Raw genomic sequence first — 22571 nt, 5'->3', positions numbered from 1 at the left:
ATATATATATATATATATATATATATATATATATATATATAGAGAGAGAGAGAGAGAGAGAGAGAGAGAGAGAGAGAGCTAGGTTCAAGTATTCTAATTAATTATTGTGCAGATATCGTATGCTATTAAAATTACTAAGAGAATAAGTTATTTAGCAATGCGAACACGTTCAACGTTGCAAAAATATCGTCATTTTCATAATTATTGTTTAATTTTGTTCTCATACATCGTTTTTCACTCATTTTCATTCTGACAAACATTCTGACAGAAATGAGAATAATAATAATAAGTGTATAATAACCTTATAGACGATTTAATTAGTGAGTATGTGTGTTAATGATAATACTTATGTAAGATTGAACGTATTTATATTATCAAACAACATATATTTTTTTATCAATCTAATAGTATACGATATCCACACAATAATTAGTTAGAATAGAAAACCTAAGTCTCTCTCTCTCTCTCTCTCTATATATATATATATATATATATATATATATATATATATATATATATATATATATATATATATATATATATATATATATATATATATTCATTTGTGGAGAAATGATAATTTTTTACGCGCAATCAACATAAATATACTTTTTCTCTTCAGTTGAAATTAAAGACGTAAAAATTTATCATTACTCTACAAATGAATAAATGGAATTACAAATGAATATACTTTGTTCTCGCGTTCTCAACCTTTTTGGTGTTCTCATTTGATCCTACTCCTATATATATATATATATATATATATATATATATATATATATATATATATATATATATATATAAGAATTTAAAAGTTAGGAATAATAATTGTCAACTTTGCCCCCTTATTCTTTTGTTGGTTTGACATTTTTGGTCCTTGCAATCAAAATTTTTATATTTTTTTAGGAACCTTTTATATTCCAACATTTTTAATTCTTTAGCCATTTTGACACTTTTGGTAATTGCAGTCAAAATTTTTATATTTTTTCCATAAAAAAACACAAAAAACGGTCCGACACTTTCTGCCGTCTGTCATTTTCTTCTTTTGGTATTTTTTTTTCTATATTGGTTATCATATTTTTTTTTGTTTTTTTCTGCATTCTATCTATACGTCTCTATCTGTGAAAATTAGGGGTTGAATTATCCCACGTTCATCTTTTAACAACAACGACAGTCAAATCAGATGCACACGGCCTATGCAGAGCATGAACAACATATCTAGTTATTACTTATGATATAATATTTTGGTGTTTTTCATGATTATGTGTTATATATATATATATATATATATATATATATATATATATATATATATATATATATATATATATATATATATATATATATTAATTGTCAAAATTTTTCCATTTAATTTAATTGTCAAAATTTAATTAAATGTTTTTGTCATGTAATATAGGTGATTGTTTGATAAAGCTAATGGAAAACTAATGTAACAAAATTAAAAAGCTAAAAAGATATCTACACTATAGGTTTTTGCTAATGATTACTAGACAAGAATATGAAGTTGCATATAAATATTACTACATGAAAATGAAGTAAAAAACAAAATATTATTATTATTATTATTATTATTATTATTATTATTATTATATGTATTTAGTATTTAAAATCTTCATTCACTTAAAAACGGTCCATGCTAATCTGTTCCAGGTTATAACATGTGGGTAAATGGAAGAATACCAACGATATTTTGGATCATGTGTTTTCTTTATATAATTACACACCTAAACCATTAGATTTTTATCGCAAAACTAATATTTATTTACTTATATATTTAAGAAAACATATTTATAATAAATGATCGAATAAATAAACGCTAACATCTTAAAGAAAAATTAAACTCATAATTTAACTGAAAACATTGTAGGAAAAAAAATACATTTGGTAGATTTTGACGACAACAAATAAACTAACAAACTAGTCGTCCGTGATGGATAAAGGGAGAAAGCTCCAAATAAGTTATAAGTAGTTGGAATTCGGTTTTGATAAGGGATAATGACTTGAAAGGTAATTAATTTTCGATTTTTTTTCATATTTAATTACTAAACTTTTTTTAATTATTTATTTGCCACTGAATTATTGAAACTGTTCACATTTTACCGTTATGACCGGTAAACAACCGGTCATAAGGGTAAAATGTAGACAGTTTCAATAGTTCAGTAACAAATAGATAATAAAAAAAATTTAGTGACTAAATGTAAACAAAGTTGGAAGTTTGTTTCCCTCTCAAAAAAATTCAATAACTAAATATGAACAAACTTTCCTCTTGTATTATGGTTTAGCAAATTATGTATTTTTGTTAAATTTTAACAACATTTGTTGATGAAGAAATCTATGAAAAAAACCCCCCGAAAAAGATATAAAAAACGAAAAACAAAACCAATATTATATGTATAAGTTTTATGTTATAAAACTATGCAATATTATATGTATAAATATTATCCTAATATTATATGTATGATTTTGTGCTATAAAATTATGCAACATATAAATTGACATACATTAAACCATATACGTTGTTTATAAAAGAATACATACATACATTGATACATTATAGATGTTGTTATGCTCCATATGTATTGATATACATCATACTATTAAAAAGGATATCGAAAATGAAAGTCAAGTTGTTTAAAATTTAGATATTTTAATTTATCCGGATAATTGATTTATATTTGAGATTGTATTTTCTTAAAAAGTTAGAATAATTATTGAAATTTATGATTATTTAACTAGACATATAGAATTAAGTAAAACAATTAACATGTTTTATGAAGTGTTGCACCCAAATCATCCCATCCATATTACCTTTATATATATATATATATATATATATATATATATATATATATATATATATATATATATATATATATATATATATATATATATATTAAAAATAACTATATATTCAACAATTAAAATGACACTATTTTTTTTCTTTAAAAAAGTCGCTCATAATTTTAAAAGGTTTTAGAGAAAACAATTCATATTTAAATAACTATTTAAAAAAATAAGGTTTTTAATTTTTTTTTCTTCAAAATACAACGTAATTTCTGATTATTAAACAAAATTTCTTAATAACTATGATTGATAATGATTCATTTTTTTGTTAAACCAAAATCAGATTGAAAATTTTGATTTTTTATATTTTGGAAAATACAAACTATTGGTTTTTTATTTCGGTTTCGGTTTTTCGTTTTTTTAATATATTTTTTGGTGTTTTTTTTTATTATTATTTTTTTATTTTTTATTTTAAATTTTATAGATTTCTTCATCAACAAATGTTGTTAGAATTTAACAAAAATAAATAATTTGCTAAAGCATAATATAAGAGGAAGTTTGTTAATATTTAGTCATTGAACCTTTTTTAAAGGGTAACAGACTTTCGACTTTGTTTACATTTAGTCACTAACAGTGACAGACACAGACTGTTTTAGTAGGGGTGTCCCTCGTACTTCAAGCGGGTGCACCTAATAAAAAAAAATTATACTGCTTGCCGGAAATTGAGCAGTGGCCCAGGACCCCAAATGTCCCACTAAGGTCCACCACTGGTCACTAAACTTTTATTGATTATCTATTTGCCACTGAACTATTGAAACTGTTCACATTTACCTTTATGACTGGTTGTTACCGGTCATAAGAATAAAATATGTACAGTTTCAATAGTTTAGTGAAAAATAAATAATAAAAAAAATTTAGTGATTAAATGTGAACAAAATTAAAAGTTGGTTACTTTTGAAGTCATTATCCCTTTAAAGTTGGACCACATCAAAAGGTATGCGATCCATTAGCCATGATCCATATTGTCATATTGAGGACGTCTTACATTGACCAACGCCCCTAAATCTCTCCTACAGCTCCTGATTCTTGCATACAGTTACTCCCACCTAGTGATAAATTGTCCTATCGTTGTTAAAAAATCGACATCTAACTGTTATTTATTTATTTATTTTTTTTTTTGTAAATGATATGTAATAGGGATGAGCAAAAACCGAACCAAAAACCGAAAAAACCGAAAAAAACCGATATAACCGAAACCGAAAAACCGAAACCAAAACAATAACCGACGGTTTAGGTTTGAATTTTACAAAAACCGAAAAATAACGGTTCGGTTCGGTTTTGACGTATAAAACCGCCCATAAAAACCGAACCGACCCACATATATATTATTTATTATGTTTTAAACTTTTAGTTTTAGACTTTAGACTTTATCTCTTTAATACTTTATGTTTATTTTCAATAAACTGTTAATGGTGTTAAACTTTGATATTTTAAATATTTTTATGTTTTTATAATACTAGAATTCGTACTCTTTATTTTGGTATATTTAAAGTAGATACAATACTATTTATCGCAACGTATTTTCACTAGGTTTGAACCCAAAAACTAGAAAAAAAAATAAGAGCTCATAAATCCACGGTTTAAAACCGAAAACCCATAAACCCAACCCGGAAAACCGAAAAACCGAACCATGCAAAAACCGAACCTATATGGGTTTAAAAATCGAAAAACCGACTTTCTACGATTTGGTTTGGTTTTAGCCAAAAACCGACCCAAACCGACCCATATTCATTCCTAATATGTAAGAGAAATTCTCCATCAGGTACCTTAGAGTGAAATTGGTATCATTATGGTCAAAATCATCTACTGATATAATTAAATTTTAGATCATGACAATTTATTAAGTGATTTAAGTCACAATCGTTATTATTAAAGACGAAAAGCACGTGACAATTAAATCGTAAGTACACGTTAGCGGATTCACAAAAAGCATGTCGGGCCAAATACTGTGGAACTTTAGAAAGCCACGTATTTACCGAACAACAAAAGTTAAATACGTCAAATCACAACTTTCTGCAAATTATAATATTTGTTGGGCCAAACGCAAATATAGATGCAATGATCTTATACCAATCTTATAAACCTATCAAACATATTTCCATTCAATAGAAGAATATTACACATTTTATACTAATATATCTTGTAACTAGGTGTGAGAGCTATGTATTACATGTGTTTAATTTTAAAAAACAAATATAAAAGTTTAACAATTTGAAAAGTTTGAATTTATAAAAAAAATGAAAAAAATTTGAATTATTAAAATTAATGAGACTTTAATGTATTAAATACATTACATATATAAATTTTTTCTAATAAATAGTTTACATATATGTTACCTTACACATTAAATGTGGAATTTTAATTTAATAAAATAAAAAATACAATAAAATGACAAGTGGAAAATAGAAATTTTAAAAATTTTAGAAAATGTCATGTGTCCAAATGAATGAGAAGATGACATGTGACAAAAAACCTTCATTTATTATAATAGATTCATCTGATAAATTCACTTTAGAGTTATTTATATTTACCTAAAATACGTCAATATAACATAATAATTAAAAGAAAGAATAAGTATACAATTTTAAAAGGGAATCATAATAAATGGTAGGATTATATGAACGCATCCAAGTATAATCATTTCACGTGTCAAGTTTGAGTTGCATGAATAAGCGAAAGCTGAATTATCAAGTAAAGTGGTTAATATACCATTTGATTATAATTGTGTTTTTGGGTACAAAATATAAATTGTTCAATTATGATCGTACAGTAAGAAAAAAACTAAAACTTCTATCCAATAAAACATCCAATAAAACGACATATGTTTTGGATGAGTACTTAGGTTATGTTTGGCGTACTAGTTGAAAAGCTAGCTGTTAGCTGAAAAGCTAACTGTTAAATAAAAAGCTAGCTGATAGCTGAAAAACTAGCTGATAAAAAATAACGTTTGGTAAAACAGTTGAAAAGCTAAATAAAATATATAAAATTACATAAAAGGACATGTAAGAGTATGTGTTTCTATAGTTAATTAAGGGGTGTATTTGGAAAATTTTAAAAAAGCTTCTAAAAAGCTAGTCTAAGTAGCTTTTCAAAAAGCTAGCTTATAAGCTACTTTTTGGCTTACCAAACAAGGCAACATAAAAAAAACTCGAAAAATAAGCTAGTTTATCAGCTAACTGTGGCGCGCCAAACACAATCTTAATATGTCGAAAAACACTACATGTGAAAGCTTCTACAACTATTAAGTTCCATGGAAACGAGTTTGAGATTATGTTATAGACAATATCTTTATAGATCTTACGTCGATTTTGTTGTTGTATTATAGAAGATAACGATAAATGTAATAATATAATTTTTTTTTTTTTGTATTTTATTATTATTAGATATTAGATATATCTAAAAAACAGGCTGATCTTTTATTTTGGACTATTAAGTTTACTAGTCGATATCATAACAAAATTACCTCCAAAGTGTAATGAGTTGGATTTGAATCATCTTCAAAAGTATTGCTTTCAGTTTGTAGGCTTGACAAAGACGTCTGGATTTGACAAATCGGTTCCACACTGATAAATGATAACAATTAACAAGTACGAAATTTATATAATTCATAAGCCTATTTTATTTTAGAACGATGAATCATTCCAAAGTTGAAGTTCATCATATTTTAATCAGGAGTTATTATTTTTTTAATAGTGGTATAAATATTTTATGAGCCTTAAGTCGTGAACTAATGCATTTGGATTGATTTTAAAAATCTTTTATGAAATATATTTTAATGCGTTATAATAAGTTAGTTAAATATGCTGGAAATCAAAAGAATTATTAAACACCAACAACATGTTAAATCAACACATATGATTGAAGTCCAAGAACATGGTTTATGCATATACAAACCAAAATACTTGTGAGTGATTGCACAACAAGATCTTTGTATTATTACCGACCAAATAGAATAAAAACAAAGAAATATTTTCGTAATTTTAAATTCATAAACAAAATTTGTCATAGAAAGACCGATCACATTGATTTTTAATTTTTTTTTATAATCGTCATAATTTTTGACTGATTAAATTAATAAGATCAAACCCCACTACTTCACCCACGCATTCATTCTCTTTTTCTATAGCATTTTACAACATTTGTGGTAATACTTTGGATATGTTTGACAAGAGCTTTCGAGAATTTTTAAGCATTTTTATTCTTTAAAAAAATCTCTATTTATATGAAACAGTGGTGAGCATATAGACCGCACCTGCCCAAAACCACTTTGGATCCGAGACTATAATTGATGATTCAAGAGGACAGATAATCAGACTGGTTAACCAAGACTGATGTCGGTGTCAGTCTCAATATTTTGATCAGATATCTAGTTGGAACCGATACATGATGCTAATGCAATTGGTATTGGAAATAATTTCAAGTCATTACAACTTCAAACGAAAGATTTTGGCAATTTATAAGAGATGATAAATTCAGATTAATACTAAAATAGAAAACAATTCAGCTTTGATTTCTCATACTCCAGGTCTTGTAACTCAATTAATATGTAACCATATACTATGCTTATATAGTCTAAAATGAAGTAGAAACTATAAACTAAAAATTGGAAAAAGTTTCATGTCATTTCGACTTCAAACAAAGGGGTTATGACAATTTTAAAAAAATGACAGATTGTTTAAATGCTGAAACAAAAAACAAAATTTAGCTTTGATATCTTGTGTTTGGGGGCATGTAACTCGATCAATATGTAATAAAATAATGTGTTTCAATAGTCTAAAGTGAAGTAAAAGTAGTAAACTACATATTGGAAAAAAATTCATGTCATTCTGAACAGGTCCTGGCTTTTTAGTCGGATCTAAAGGCACCGAACTAGAACCGATATAAGGCAATATTAAGAACCAAAAACTACCATGCTTGATGAAAATCCGTCCATGTTCGATTGAACATACAAGCTTAAATCTTTTATTTAACACAAAAATTTCATAATCTGCAAGCTACTTCAAGTTCATATTGGGATCTTTTAGTTTTGGGTTTTTATGTAATTTTATAAATATAAACAAATACAATTATTTTTACCAAATATATCTACACAAATAAAAGGCATAATTTTTAACCTTTAGGCTTCGCAACCAACATAGCGTTGTTAGCTATGAGCTAATAAATAAATAAGTAATTTTGGTTCTTAATGTTACTAAAAGAATATTTTTTAGGACAACTCAAAACAAAAAATATTGTATTATTTTAACGCTATGTAACATGGCAAAATGGGTCGGGTTGGTCCAAGCATTTATTTTAATACATTTTCTTATTTTTAATAAATAGTTAATGTAGTAAAGTAAGATAAAAACTTTAATTTAACTATTATAATAATAAGAGAATAGTTTTATCAATAAGAGGTGTAAATTAAAAATAATTTAAATGGCTTTTTTTTTCTCATTTTATCTTTACTTTTTTAGTTATATTTTCTTATTTTATTTTACTTGTCCCGTTTAACATCAAATATAATATACATTAATCTTTTTTCAAAAGTAGATTAACTGAATAATCTAAGATATAATAATTTGGTAAAACTAAAAAAAAGTATATCGTGCTTTAAGTGTTGTACCCTTATTTGAAATGCCTAAGATCACATGGAGGATTGGTCAGAAATCAGATCTTGAGGGAGTTATTTAAAGGGTAAGAAATGAATTATTCTCAATCTTTGATGAATGTCCACCTTCCATCCATTCATTATAACTAACATGATCTCCATATTTATTTATTTATGTTGGATGGCTACCCCCACCAGATATACATCTTATGTGTGCTTCATCTACCCAACAGTCGTTTCAATGTCCATGTGCGCTTTTCCATAAGGGCAATTACGTCCTTTTGCTTCTTCATAGGTTACCTTTATTCCAATAAACGGCAAATGGTTACTGGATATTCCAACGGTGTACTCATTTTCTACTTTTGCAAGATTAAGATAGATCAAATTCCGAGTATTGCAATTTCACATTAGTGAACACTTTTGTAGTGTAGAACTGTAGATAAATACTTGTCACTTCGATATTGTTCATTGGTACAATTTTGCAATATATGAACAATTTCGTAGCGCTTAAAAATATTGCAGTGCCAAAACTTGCAGAAAATGAGTAATGATGAAATGCATGTTATTTGAGCTCGAGTTTCCATCCAACCAAGAAATAAAACAATCTAGCGATGATGAATTGCTTTGTATTCGCAATCATCATCATCTTATTTAATGTACACAACATTGTGGATTGAAACTATAAGACTTTACGGATAAAACCTCAAAGGGTAAAATAAGATTTACAAGTACTTATAGTTCAGAATAACATATGCGGATAACTAGGAATACATATAGATAAATACATTATCTATGACTTATCACTAACACTCCCCCTCAAGCGAAGAGGTGACAAATAAACACGAAACTTGGTACGAAACTGTTTGAATAGCGGGCATGGAAGACTCTTGGTAAATATGTCAGTCAACTGTAAGGAAGTAGGAACAAAACGTGTGTGCAATTATCCATAAACAACTAATTCATAAACGAAGTGATAGTCAATGGCTATATGTTTCGCTCGTTTGTGAGAGATAGGGTTCTCACTAGAAATATATCACTTTTGTTGTCACATAAGAGAGTAGGATGATCTAGAGGTAATGCATGTAACTCACGCAAGAGACGATTGATCAAAATAATTTCAGCAACAATATTGGCCATTGCCCGATATTCAGATTCACAGCTCGAACGGGAAACGATATGTTGCTTTTTAGCGCTCCAAGAGATGAGATTACCCCCTAGAAAAATAGAATAACCATAAGTTGAACGACGAGTCTTGACACATCTAGCCCAACCTACATCAAAATATCCTACCAGCATGAGGATCGTAGATAAGCGAAATGAAGTCCATAGGATAAAGTACCTTTGACATATCTTAAAATCCTTTTAATTGCTTGAAAATGATTACTGGTAGGAGCATGTAAAAACTAGCTAACTTGATTTTCTGCATAGGACAAATCAGGACGAGTGATTGTCAAGTATTGAAAGGCACCAACTAAAGATCGATAGAGAGTCGAATCTGAACATGGTGAACCAGAATTCACAAGATAGTATGATGTAGATAAAGGTGTGGAGGCAGGTTTTGCATCGAGAAGGCCAGCTCGAGAAAGTATGTCGTGAGTGCTCAAGACCCAAAAAACAGCTTAGCTGACCAAGATCCTATATAGCAAATTCCAAATGTAATCTAGCAATGAACTTCTGAAGGAGTGGTGGATGATTACTGCTTAGAATGATATCATCGACATGGACTAGTAGATATAAGATATGCGACACTCGTTTGAAGATAAAAAGGGATGTATTGGCTGTAGGAATAATACTCCGGTAATGTATGAAAACAAATAAGAAAATAGAAAAAAATGAGGCATGTGTTTAACATATTGTCCTTAAAAGAAATTCCGCTTTCGGGTGTTTGTTTCCCAGGATAAAACAATTTGAAGTGACTCTTCAAGACCATCCGAATCCTTAATAGGCCTAAATTATACCTTTGATATAGCAAGAAAATGAAGAAGACAAAAATGGAGAAGAAGAAATTTTTATTGCATTCTTGGTGTGTCTCAAATGGTTGATGAATAGTTGTATTTATACTACAAACCATAACCAACAAACAATTAAATTGTCATTAAAACACAATTTGTAACCGACATTGTATTTAATATCGTTCTTAATTACAAGTTGTAACAGAAAATTGAACATCAATTTAAGAGTATACTCCATTAAACCCCTCAACTATGATGATTAGTTTCAATTCATCAACTATTTTTTCAACAATCCCCCACATGAATTGAACTTGATTAAACATTTTCAAGCTACTTAGATAAAATCTAGCAGTTGAATAATGCATAAGATAGGTAAGTGTTACCCTTTGAAATTTCCCTTAAGATACATATTTATTTTACTAGCTGACCAGTAGACTTGATGTCCTTGAATTGTTCTTCTGTTTGTGTAAATAATCAATATGTGTCTCACATGATTCTACCTGACCTAGTTAGGTTCTCATTGATGTGTCTGTTATGGTCATGGACATTTGCCTGGTTCTGTAAGAGCTCTTAGGAATGTTCCCATACAATTCTTTTTCAAACGACTCCACTTTTCTCTCGTATAGGTGATTCTATAATAATCATAAAATGCTAATTTGTAATGATTTCCAATTTATCATCCACGACTATAAGCTTAACCTGCATTACTGTTTGTTTTAGGAATGGGTTGGGGTTGACCCCCACAGTGATTCATAAATGTTATATGTAAGTAGGTTGTCCCATTGAACCTAGATCTTGGGATCTCTAGTGTAACAACCTGTTATTTCAAGTCAATGTAATAGTCTAGGTCAACTGGTGTAACTCATTTTAAAGTAATAAAGATATAATAAATTAAGATGAAAATAAGCATCAAAAATAAAATGTTAGATAAACCCAATATCTATGAAGAAAGCTGTAGTGGTCATGACAAGGATTCCGAAATATAAAGAACACCGAAATCTGAGCTATAACGAAGAAGTTATGGCTTATCAAAGTTTCGCGACAGAACCGACACGACGCTGTGTGTCGTAAAAAGTGAGTTTACAATAAAATGCTTTTTAGCCTTAACAATCTAAATGAAAGTCGTGGTATACGTTAAACCGAGAGCGTGCACAAAAGAACGTCAAAATCTGACTTCGTATGAGGAAGTTATGAATTTTCTAAGATTTGACATAAAAGTGTACACCTCGGAATTCGAATTATAGATCGAGCGATTTTTAGCCGACACAACCTAAACGAGAATCGAAGATCTCATCAATATTAGCTCAACGGTAAAAAGACAGACGAAAACGGACGTCGAATGAAGATGTTATGAATTTTTAACTTATTTTTCCTATCCCGGCCTGTTAAAAATAAACTAAAAATTAGTCGACGGAGTCTAAACAAAAGTTGTACAATACGCTTCAAAAGTCCTTTCTCCTTTCTTTTCCGAAACTCAAATAGAAAAATCTCCCCATGGGACCGGGGTTTGAGGTTGTTATACCACTTTCATCCGATATCTAGTTTGAATTCTAAGACCCTCTTTATGAATTATAAGGCCCTCTTTATGCTTTTGAAGACTTTTACAGAACTGAGATTCCATAGGCCGAAACGAAGCCCTTTCAAGGTAGAATTAGGAGTAGAAGCCATGCATTTAGCCCGATTGCTATTCGCCGGGTCTCACTTACGTGTGGATATAAAGAACACCAAAAACGGAGCTCGTATGCAAAAGTTATGAATTTTTGAAATACGAGGCACAATTTCTAAAGCTGGTCCGAAGGTGAACGCCCCGCGTTCGCAAACACCTGGTCCGGAGTCGGCCACTAACACACTTCACATGTCCGACATGTTTGAATCTCGAAACATGACCCGTGCCCCGCTCCTCCGCGCCACGTAAGTAGGTACTCCCTGCGTAGCCAGCAGCCTTTCGGACTATAAATAGAATACGAGGGTCAGCCACATTTTTCATTCCTTTACTATTTCTTTCACTCTCTACTCTATCTCTAGCCACCTTAATCCACCCAAAGCCTAGGGAACCTCCCTAGTACTAAAAGAAATCCCTGGAACACCCGAAGTCTCCGAGAAAAGAGTCTTTTAGTTTGAAACTTCGTCCGCGCAGAACCCGATTTTTAGCAAAAACTCGCATTTTCGTCAAAAGAGATTATTTTAAGAAGCGAAGTGTTGTCCGAATCACCACCTTATCAAGTGAGTTCATACCCTTATTTTTTTTTACTATTTTCCATATTTTAAGGGGGGGAATACAAGTAAAACACAAGGAAATCTTGTGTTAATATCAAAACTATTCAAATAAGTTTCATTTTCCGTTTTTACTAATATATATATATATATATATATATATATATATATATATATATATATATATATATTACTTTACTAATTCGGGATTCAATACAAATATATAAACTATAATAGGTATAGTTTATGAGTCATACATATGATTTTATTAATACAAAATGCCTTTTCTTTATTCTACACGTAACCGTCAATATAGCCTTGTGAGATACACATCAAGTACTTATCTAAGTACCATCCAAGCCCTGAAATTATAACCAACGTCTCATGGAGGGAGAGTGTGACACTTGTGTATAGATCTATACGGGACTGACAATCCCACACCTAAACTGTTAGCTACAGATAAGCCGACAGGCCTGAGGTGAAAAATGTCGTACCGATTCCGACGTCTGAAGAACGTCGTGTTCAAGCCATTTTAGGTCATCAAGTATGGTTATAATAACTCACAATTGGGTATTGAACAATACGGTTAGTGTACGAATACGTAAACAACTTTTGTAACATCCCGAGTTCAGGAGTGCAAGTTCAGGGTTTAAAGTGAAAATGTGAATGGTCAACTCGATGAGTCCATGGTTGGACTCGGCGAGTAGGGTCGCGATTCTGGTCGTGTGTCAAGTGGCCAACTCGGCGAGTCGGTGGCTGGACTCGGCGAGTTGGTGTTGTGTGGAGAAAACCCTAATTCCGGGGGATGAGCCCTATATAAAGGACATAATGCCCTCTCCCCAGCCTCTTTACTCTCCCTTGAAGTCCATAAACCCTAATATTTGTTTGTGAGTGAATTAGAGAGCATTTGGGCCTTGAAGGAGTGTTTGTGGAAGAGATCTTTGAAGGCTAAAAGGCTTGGAGCAAGGGGCTTTGCAAGGATTTGGATTGCTCTTCTGTTGGAGCTTTCTTTTGAGGTATTATTTCATTGCTTGGGCTGTTATTCATCTAGATTCATCATTTTGGAGTTTTTGGAAAGCATATCTTGTGATATTTTGAGTTTGGAGGTTAGATTTGAGGTTGCTACCTCAGATCTGGAATGGAGAAGGTCTAGAGTGCAAAAAAGTCCCTGTTCTTGAGTGATTGGTGAAGCCATCTTGTCCTAAACCCTAACCCCAGAGTGTTATATGCGTAGATCTATTTGGATTCACGTAAAGTTTGCCACTTTGCGTGATGGATGGTTTGTAGAAGGGTAGATCTATTGTTTGGATCATCTGCATGGCCTGGAAAGCCTCTGTATGGTTTAAGACCTAGGGGTACTCGGCGAGTCACAAGGGTGTACTCGGTGAGTTGCATGAAGATAGGCAGGAACTCGACGAGTTGGAAGAACAACTCGGCGAGTTGGTTGAAGATGGCCTTGGACTCGGCGAGTCTGTTCTCGGACTCGGCGAGTCAAGGGATGACTCGGTGAGTTGAGTGCGAGGGGACTCAGAGTTGTGGAACTCTGTAATGCCCCAATTCAGGTATGTTATTTAAATAATTATTTTTCAAGTTTTCAGAAGGAACTCGACGAGTCAGTAGCCAGACTCGTCGAGTTGAGTCGGGACTTTGAGCACGTGTAAGTTGGCAACTCGACGAGTCCATATTCCGGACTCGGCAAGTCCGCCAGTCTGGATGAAACCCTAATTTCAAGGGTTTGCACCCTATTTAAACAACTTTTGGGGCCTCAAGACAGCCCCCATCACCCCTCAGAGCACCACACTCGAAACCCTAGAACCCTCTTAGCATTTTTGTGTGATTTGGTGGGTTTCTTTGAAGTTTTTGAGAGAAGAAGGAAGGTAGATTAAGTAGAGAAGAAGGGGATCAAAGATCTTTGTGGTATTTCAGAGAATAGTGAGGTATAACTCGTCCCTTTTCTGTTTTCATGCTTTAATTCCCTTTGGAAAGCCATTAAAGCTATTCTTGAACCATTTCTTGGCTTGGTAATAGTATAGAGGACTCATTTTGATGAATAGCCTTCGGATCTAGCTAGGTTTGAGTTCCAGAAGCTTAGATCTAGTACCTTTATGGAGCCATTTTGCATGAAAGCTCTAGATCTACTTTTATAGTGTGCTTTGAACCCTAAAACCTTCATTTGATGATATTTACACGTAAAGTTGGAAACTTTACGTGTTAATCAAGCCCCAAGAACCAAGATCTATGAATGGAATGGACTGGTTTCAAGCAGAATCGAGTATATAGTGTTTGCATGCACGCGACTCAGCGAGTCAAGTTGCGAGTCCCCTGTTTTCCCCGTTTCAAGTTATGCGGAGTGGAACTAGTGAGTGAGAGAAGGACTCGGTGAGCTAGAGGGTTAAACTCATTCGTGGAAGAACTCGGCGAGTCAATGCCCTGACTCGGCGAGTCCAAGGCAATCTTCATGCCTCAAGAACAGACTCGACGAGTTGTTCATACAACTCGGCGAGTCACAGCTAGTGTGTTCATCTGATGAAGGAGAACTCGACGAGTTGTTCATACAACTCGACGAGTCGGATGCAGATTGTCGGAGTGTTAGTAACAAAGAGGAACTCGCCGAGTTTGTGCCAAAACTCGACGAGTAGTAGCGAGTAGAAGCATAAAGTGAGAGTAAGGACTCGACGAGTTGGTGACCCAACTCGACGAGTCAGGTCAACTGAATGTTGACTTTGACCGTTAGGTTGACTTTGAACAGGGGTAAGAGAGTCATTTTACCCTCAGTATTATTATCAGTATTTGATTGATGGTACTTATGGAAATTGTAGCCGGGGTGAAACCGGAGCCGCAACAGACAGATTCTGGAGCAGTTCTTTCAGCAACTAGGCTACGAGGTGAGTTTCCTTCCAATAAGAATGGGTCTAAGGCCACAATGCCGGCCCAATCAGCTAGTAGTAGTTTATGGACTTCGGTCCGATGTAGCAGATAGTGTGTTTGATGCCTTCGTGGCTCAGACAGAATTTATGTGTTATGTGTTCCGGGCTACGGCTTGATGTAGTATGTAATATATGTGTTTATGTTAGATGATGTGTGTTATGGTAGTTGATATGTGTTCCGGACTTCGGTCCGATGCAGTCAGTTCCAGACTTAGGTCCGATGTAGCTAGTTTCGGGCACCGGTTCGATGCAGGGGACAAGGTCAGGGTGGGCATGCTGATGTTTTGCAATATTTTCAGTATGGTGGTTACGAGGCATGCTAGGCGCGGATCTGGATCGGAATTAGGAGCAGGAGAGGGTGGTCAGTGTGGGTCAGTACCGCCCGAGGTTATTGGTCAGATGAGCACAGTCGAGTTGGATGCTAGGATTCGCGAGATCCTACATGACGAGGTTGCTGCGATGTTCCGGGCTGAGTTACCAGAACTGTTTGGGTCGATCAAGACCGTTATGGTTGAGTATTTTGATGAGCGTTATGCAGCTCTTACAGAGACGGCTGCCGCGGCGGCTACAGTGGCTGTAGCAGCGGTAGGGGGAGGAGCCGGTCGGGGTTTTCAGTATCAGGACATCGATAATATGAAGCCCCTACCTTCGATGAGGTTCAGGACCCGATTGTTGCTATGAGCTGGTTGTTAGACATGGAGGGGTGTTTCTTCACGTGCTCATGCCCTGCTGATCAGAGATTGAGGTGTGCTCTGAACCTGTTGAGGCTTGGGGTGAAGGATTGGTGGAGGTTGACCATGGGATCGTATTCTGATGCGCAGCGAGCTGCGGTTTCTTGGGATCAGTTCAGGGAGATGTTTAGTACTCGTTATGTTACGCGAGTTGAGAGGGATAGATTGGCTCAGGAGTTCCTGGAGCTGAAGCAGGATTCAGAGTCGGTGACGGAGATCACCAGGATGTTCACTGAGAGGGCGATGTTTTGTCTTGAGTTTGCTTCAGAGTAGGCTCAAATGTCCCGATATCTAAGCATGCTCAAGAGGGATATCAGGTAGTTTGTGTCTACGCAGAGGTGCGAGACCTTGTTAGAGTTGCAGGAGGCCGCCAGGCAGCGTGAGTTGGAGATTGAGTTGCAGTTGCGAGAGCAGAGGCAGGCTCCGGTGCAGTCGCAGCCAACGCTGAAGCGGTTCAAGACCGTTGATTCTAGATTGGGAGATCAGAGCAGCCACACTTGTGGGAAGTGTGGGAAGGGTCACACCGGAGTTTGTAGGTCCGGTGGTGCATGCCGCAAGTGCGAAAAGGAGGGGCACTATGCGAGGGATTGCCGGCAGACAGCCCCGGTTCAGGATTTGAAGATTTGTTATCACTGCCATCAGGTTGGACACTTGAGGGTCAACTGTCCACAACTTGCGGCAGGACCGATGCAGGCTCCAGCACCGGCCACTTTGAGGATTACGGGTGGAGGTCAGGGTGGAGCGGAGCCCCCAAGGGCCCAGGGTCGTGCATTTCAGCTTACAACAGAGGAGGTCAGGGCAGTACCGGATGCAACTGCGGGTATGTTTCTTTCTTGATATCTTGTTATCTTGTGATTATGAAGTATTGTTTATCTGCTAGTCTCGTTGTATGATTTTTGGTATGGTATTCGTGTTACTTGAGGGTTTTTGATATTGGGAATTTCGTTGGTTATCATCTATGAGGATTTTTAGTGGGAAATCAGGCTTTTAGTATGAGTGTCGGGTAGCATCTGCAGTCCGAGGAGTGGTTAGCTGAAGGTCGGGCTTCTTCCAATTCCGAGATGATGAGTATTGATATGTGATTTTGTGAAGGGTTGTTAAGGGAGGTTGGTTATGGCGACCGCTGGTGGATAGTCAGTGCTCTAAGTGGGGAGAATTGGAAAATTCTCCGGAAGATTGACAAGCATGGGAGGTTGATTAGCTGTTAGGGATTCAGCAGCGGTTCTGTCAGCCATGAGCGTAGGCTGGGATGAGTACGTGACAGGCAAACGGGGCGGGATACAGACCAAGGGTTTCGGATAAAGGTTGATTGATTGCGGAAGGCCTAGGATCAGGCCGGGATTGAGTATGTAGGATGGAGTTAGAGTTCGGAGCCCATAAGGGGCTAGAACAGTATGCATGATAGAGTTTTCCAGGAGGGATAATTCGGGATGATGAATACTAGTTGAGCGGAACGGATAGACTGAAGGCCGATGAGCGTACCAGTCAGGCCGAAGGCTCGGAGAACGGTCCAGACATGCTGAAGGCCCTGGAGGGCGGTCTAGACATGCTGAAGGTTCTGAGAGTGGTCCAGATTGGCTGAAGGCCTGGTAAGGTGGTCCAGTCATGCTGAAGACTCTGCATGCGTTGATAGATCTGTATAAGGGATGGAATGAGTATGTTGCGATGTGATAGCATCAGAAGGTCTGGCCCCGTGAATTGATCATGATTAGTGGGAGGTAGTGCATGGAATTGAGAGTCCTTGCGAGCAGATTCAGAGCATGTGTGGTGTGATGGGATAGCGATTATTCTATAAGAGAATGGTGTAGTCCCGTGACACTTGTTGTAGTGACAAGGCGGCCAAGTAGATTTCCTTGGATAAGGAAAGGGAAAGGTAGGTAGCTCCGTGAGGGAGTGTAAGTTCATGGAATTGAAAGCAGTAGCACAGAGGTATGATTGAGGTGTTCCAATTATGGTTGTTGAGCAGTGTGTTTGCGGTGGTGGTATGAAAACACATCCGGGTTGAATGTCTGCTGAGGTCAGAAGGGATACAAGGGTGGAGCCTTGGATCCCAGTTTAGTTTTGATCGAGGAATTATGTATGTATTGGTAAATCATCCTGCGGGATGTTTGGAGGTGTCGTTGGTGTGTCGTGTTTTCCCAACCCGATGATGCTAGAGCCAGTTCAGCATGGATATGTGATTGCGGAGGAGAACTCATGGGAATTGCCCTGAAGCTGAAGGATGTGTCATCCTGTCAGCATGGAGGGAATAGATTTAGACTCAGGAAAGGAGCAGGTTAAGTCTCAATAGTGAATTCGGTGAAAGATATGTCTAGTGTGACAACCCGAAATTTCCATTCTGAACAAACCATATCAAGCCAATAGAAGTAGAACAGTTACAGTGAAGATTCAGATTTCGAGTATAAGTTTGGCAGTTTTCAGGATTTACACTTAAGGAGATATTAGGAGAGTGGATGCACTAGGGTTTTGTGCAACACTGTTATTCCAATACTCTAGGATGTTAGAGTTCATTCCGAGAATAAAAATATTTTCTGCCAAAAATCCCAGGACTATATATAGAAAACTGAACCAAATAGTTCATTAGTTACATTTCCAACTAGAGAAAAACCATTTTCTGTCTCACGGATCTTCGGGTTTTTATCCCAAATTGTGAGTACTTCAATCTAGTTATGTTATATAGCTTAGATTGTGTTTAGAAACATCAATTTCATAACAAAACAACTAGAGTCGGGAGTTTACCACCCAACAATGTTCTTGGAGAGTAAACTCCAATATGTGGCTTAAATGCTACCTAGTCCTTTCCCCGTGAATTGTAACTACCTTAGACTTGTATGCTAGTGTGTATATGACTAGAAAACATCAAAATCGGAAACAGACACCAAGATTTGGGAGTTTACCGCCCAAGAACACTTGGGGAATAAACTCCATTTTAAGGGCCAAAAGTGTCCCAATGACCCTCAAAGCTTTAGAACTCGAACTAGAACCCACCATTGCATGTTTAGGACACCAAAAGCAATTAAAATCAATGATGAAAGTGAGTTCACGTCCAAGGAGGTTCTTGGGCCGTGAACTCCATGTTTAAGTGCCAAAATGCCTTAAAACCCTCCTTAAGCCAAGATACTAATTTGGGCATGTACCTAAATGAGTTTAGGAGTAGCTAACACACTTAGAACACCAAGAAAAAGGTGTTCACGGCCCAAGATGTTCCAGGGGCCTGAACTCCATTGAAAGGTGCCAAATGGTGTCATAAATCCCCCTAAAGCCTTGGACAATTGCGTTGATTCATTCCTTGTTAAATTAGGGACTTGAAAACACCATAAACACCCTACCAAGGGAGTTTACGGCCGTAAACTCCTCAAAGGAGTTAATAGGAAGCCCAAACACTTGATTTAGCCTTGAAACAATTCACCAAAATAGTTGTATTGTTGGGTCGTGTTCTGTGTAATGAGTTGCGTCTATTGGGCTCGTTAGTTAGTCCATTTTGTATCTCCGGTATGGGCCTGTCCATCCGTGAGTTTAGTAGGGTTTAGTATAAATATAGGAGCTTGCATGCATCCTAGAGAGTAACGATAGAATAGAACAATCAGAGAATTATTCAGCAAGTTTATTTTTATCGTTCTTGTAACCCTAAAATCCTCTACAGCGGAAGTTCTTAGTCGAGCTCTGCTGAGGATTGTTTGATCTAATCATTCGACACATATTGATCCATACTTGTGTTATTTACTACTTTTACATCCATCGCATTACCTGTTAAGAAGATCTAATCGATCTTTAAGTTTATTAATAACTTAAAAATTGGTATCAGAGCAGGAGGCTGTGTAATTCATACACATCTTTTCTGTGAAAAAGGTTGCGATTATGGTTATTCCGCATTAACTAATATTTATTGAGCCGTCATCCCATAATTGACGTAACTCAGCATTTATTTGTTTTTGCCCTAATCTTACATATATTACAGTCTGATCTTTCAAACAGGTTATACGATCAAGCATGGACGAGTCACAATCAAATCCCATAAACATCTCAAATAGCATTGGATCAACGACGAAGATTCCCATCCTTTACACCCAGGATTACGAAGTCTGGGCACATCACTTTGAAGATTATGTCATTGGATCTGAAGACAATGGATACCTTATCTGGGAAGCAATCGTGTCTGGACCATTCGCTCATTCAGCAACGTCTATAATCGTTAAAACACAGAAAGAGTATAATGATCTGTTGAAGGACGTAAAAGATATTGCTCAAGACGAAAAGGATGAGTTTCAGTGCAATATTAAAGCATTGAGACTAATCAGATTCGCTCTTTAATCGGATACTTTCAGGCTAGTGAGTTCATGCAGTACTGCCGAAGAAATATGGGATAGGCTACGAGAGTTATATTCCACAAACGAAGATCTGGAACATTCCATTTAGACCTTACTCTTGTCTGAGTTTGGCGAATTTAAGCAGAATCCCGAGGAAACTGTTACTCAGACATTCGATTGCTTCAATCATCTTCTTAGTAAGATGATTAAACACGATATTGAAAGGAAGTTGATTGAACAAAAAGTTACGTTTTTGAATGGTCTTAGATCTGAGTGGAGAGCGGTTGTGTCCACTGTTAAAGCTCATGAGCAATTCAAATCTTATTCGTTGGCTAAGCTGGTAGGAATTTTGAAATCCCAAGAAAAGATTGTCTTGCAGGAGAAGAATGTGGTTTCAAGCTTGGGTTCCTTAGCTCTTCTTTCTAGAAACAAAAGTGTGATGGAAGATGAAGACCTTAACTTAGAAGACTATGACCTTACCTCTGAAGACTATGCAATGATGGTGTCAAATCCAAAGAGGTTTATTAAGAAAAGGTTTCCCACCAATACAAACCGAAATTGGCAGGGAAGCTATAGTTCTGAAAAAGTAAGGGAGGAACCAAAGGCAGAAGAAGCAAAGAAAGAGCCGAAAGCTGAAGGGGATTCTAGGGTGAACTGCTATTACTGTGGAGGAAAGAACCACTATGCTAAAGATTGTGTCCTAAAGAAAATGACAGAAAAGGATGAAGAAAAAGATGAAGAAGTTGTGTTGATGAAAAACCTGGAAGAGATCAAGAGAAAGAAAACTGCTGCTAACCCTTCTATGAATGCTTTAATTGTGCAGGGTTCGGTAGCGGATGATGAGGTCGGTGGCGTGGAGGTCTGGTCAACCGACTCTGAGGATGATGAAGTCGAAAACCATCTCATGGAAAGGCTTATGTTGCGAAAGGTGAAGGAAGCGGTGGAAAGTGTTTGATGGTGTCAGATGTATCTCAAATGAGGGGATACAACACAGACGGTGGGAATGAAGACACGAAGGAGCGAGAGGACTTGTGCTTCACAGCAAAACCTCTCAGCGTGCAGTTTAATGAGCTTGATGAATTAATCAAGAAGGTACAATCCATTTTTGTTTCATTTAAAGTCCCACAAAATTCATATGAAAAAGAACTAAAAAATGTAAATTCAAGAATCTCTCATCTAGACAACAGTTTAACTCAAACACGGGTCACCAATTCTAACCTGACTGACCAATTAAGCAGAGTGTCTTCAAAGAGTGAGGAACGGAGGATGTGGATAGAGCTGAAGGAGTCGGAGTTGATCAAATCCAAAGACGAAAACATTTATTTACAAAGAGACAATTTAAAACTTTTGAAACAAAGAAATGTGTTTTGTTTGATTGCTAAGCGTCTTTATTCTAACTCACTCAACTTCATCTTAACTGTGAAATATGACAGAAAATTCATCGCATGATTTTGCCCTTTCTTGAGTTTAAGGAAGATGAAATTGACGCAGAAGCATATAATTACGAAAGTGTAGTTTTGTCTGAGGATGTAAATCCGACGTATATGTATGGTCTAGACAAAATCGAATCTTTCATAAAGTCCAAGGACCATAAGGACATGCTGAAAAATCTTTTGGATGAAAATGACAAACTGAAACTAAGGACCGAAACCATACAAAAGTTTGACTCATTAAATGCCAACTTGAGCTCAGAAAATAAATTTGATGTTGAAAATGCATCTGAGCTTAATGAGGATGATGATATGAGTGAAATTTCTGTAGAGGATGAAATTGACTGTTCTGAGTTTGTCAAGAGCGAACCCGAAAACCACAAAAATCTTATTTTAGAAAATTCTGTGGAGTTTGCTCGTTTGTCCCACCAAAAGTCCCCGATCCTTGAAGAAAAAGTTGTTGTATACCAAAAGGTAAGGACGACTCAAAATCAGGTATATAAGGTCACAGGAGTAACCGAACATCAGACAGCCGAACTCACAGCCATTGTAAAT

At 35.3% G+C, this 22571-nt stretch overlaps 1 protein-coding gene across 3 annotated transcripts in view; it reads left to right on the top strand.

Moving 5' to 3' along the window:
* Window positions 1-22571, top strand: part of LOC111910226 (protein ANTI-SILENCING 1) — a 46870-nt gene that overhangs the window by 9694 nt on the left and 14605 nt on the right. Inside the window, exon 13 of one of the 3 annotated variants that reach the window (XM_042902915.2) lies at window positions 7097-7813. The exons of the other annotated variants lie outside the window; for them this stretch is intronic. Coding sequence (XP_042758849.1) covers window positions 7097-7102 — 6 coding nt within the window. The 3' untranslated portion in view covers window positions 7103-7813. Of the gene's footprint in view, window positions 1-7096; window positions 7814-22571 lie in introns of those variants that run through there. 3 annotated transcript variants of the gene reach the window in all.

Source organism: Lactuca sativa, chromosome 5, assembly GCF_002870075.4.
Source record: "Lactuca sativa cultivar Salinas chromosome 5, Lsat_Salinas_v11, whole genome shotgun sequence".
NCBI lineage: Eukaryota > Viridiplantae > Streptophyta > Magnoliopsida > Asterales > Asteraceae > Lactuca > Lactuca sativa.
This window is presented reverse-complemented; position numbering and strand designations above follow the sequence as displayed.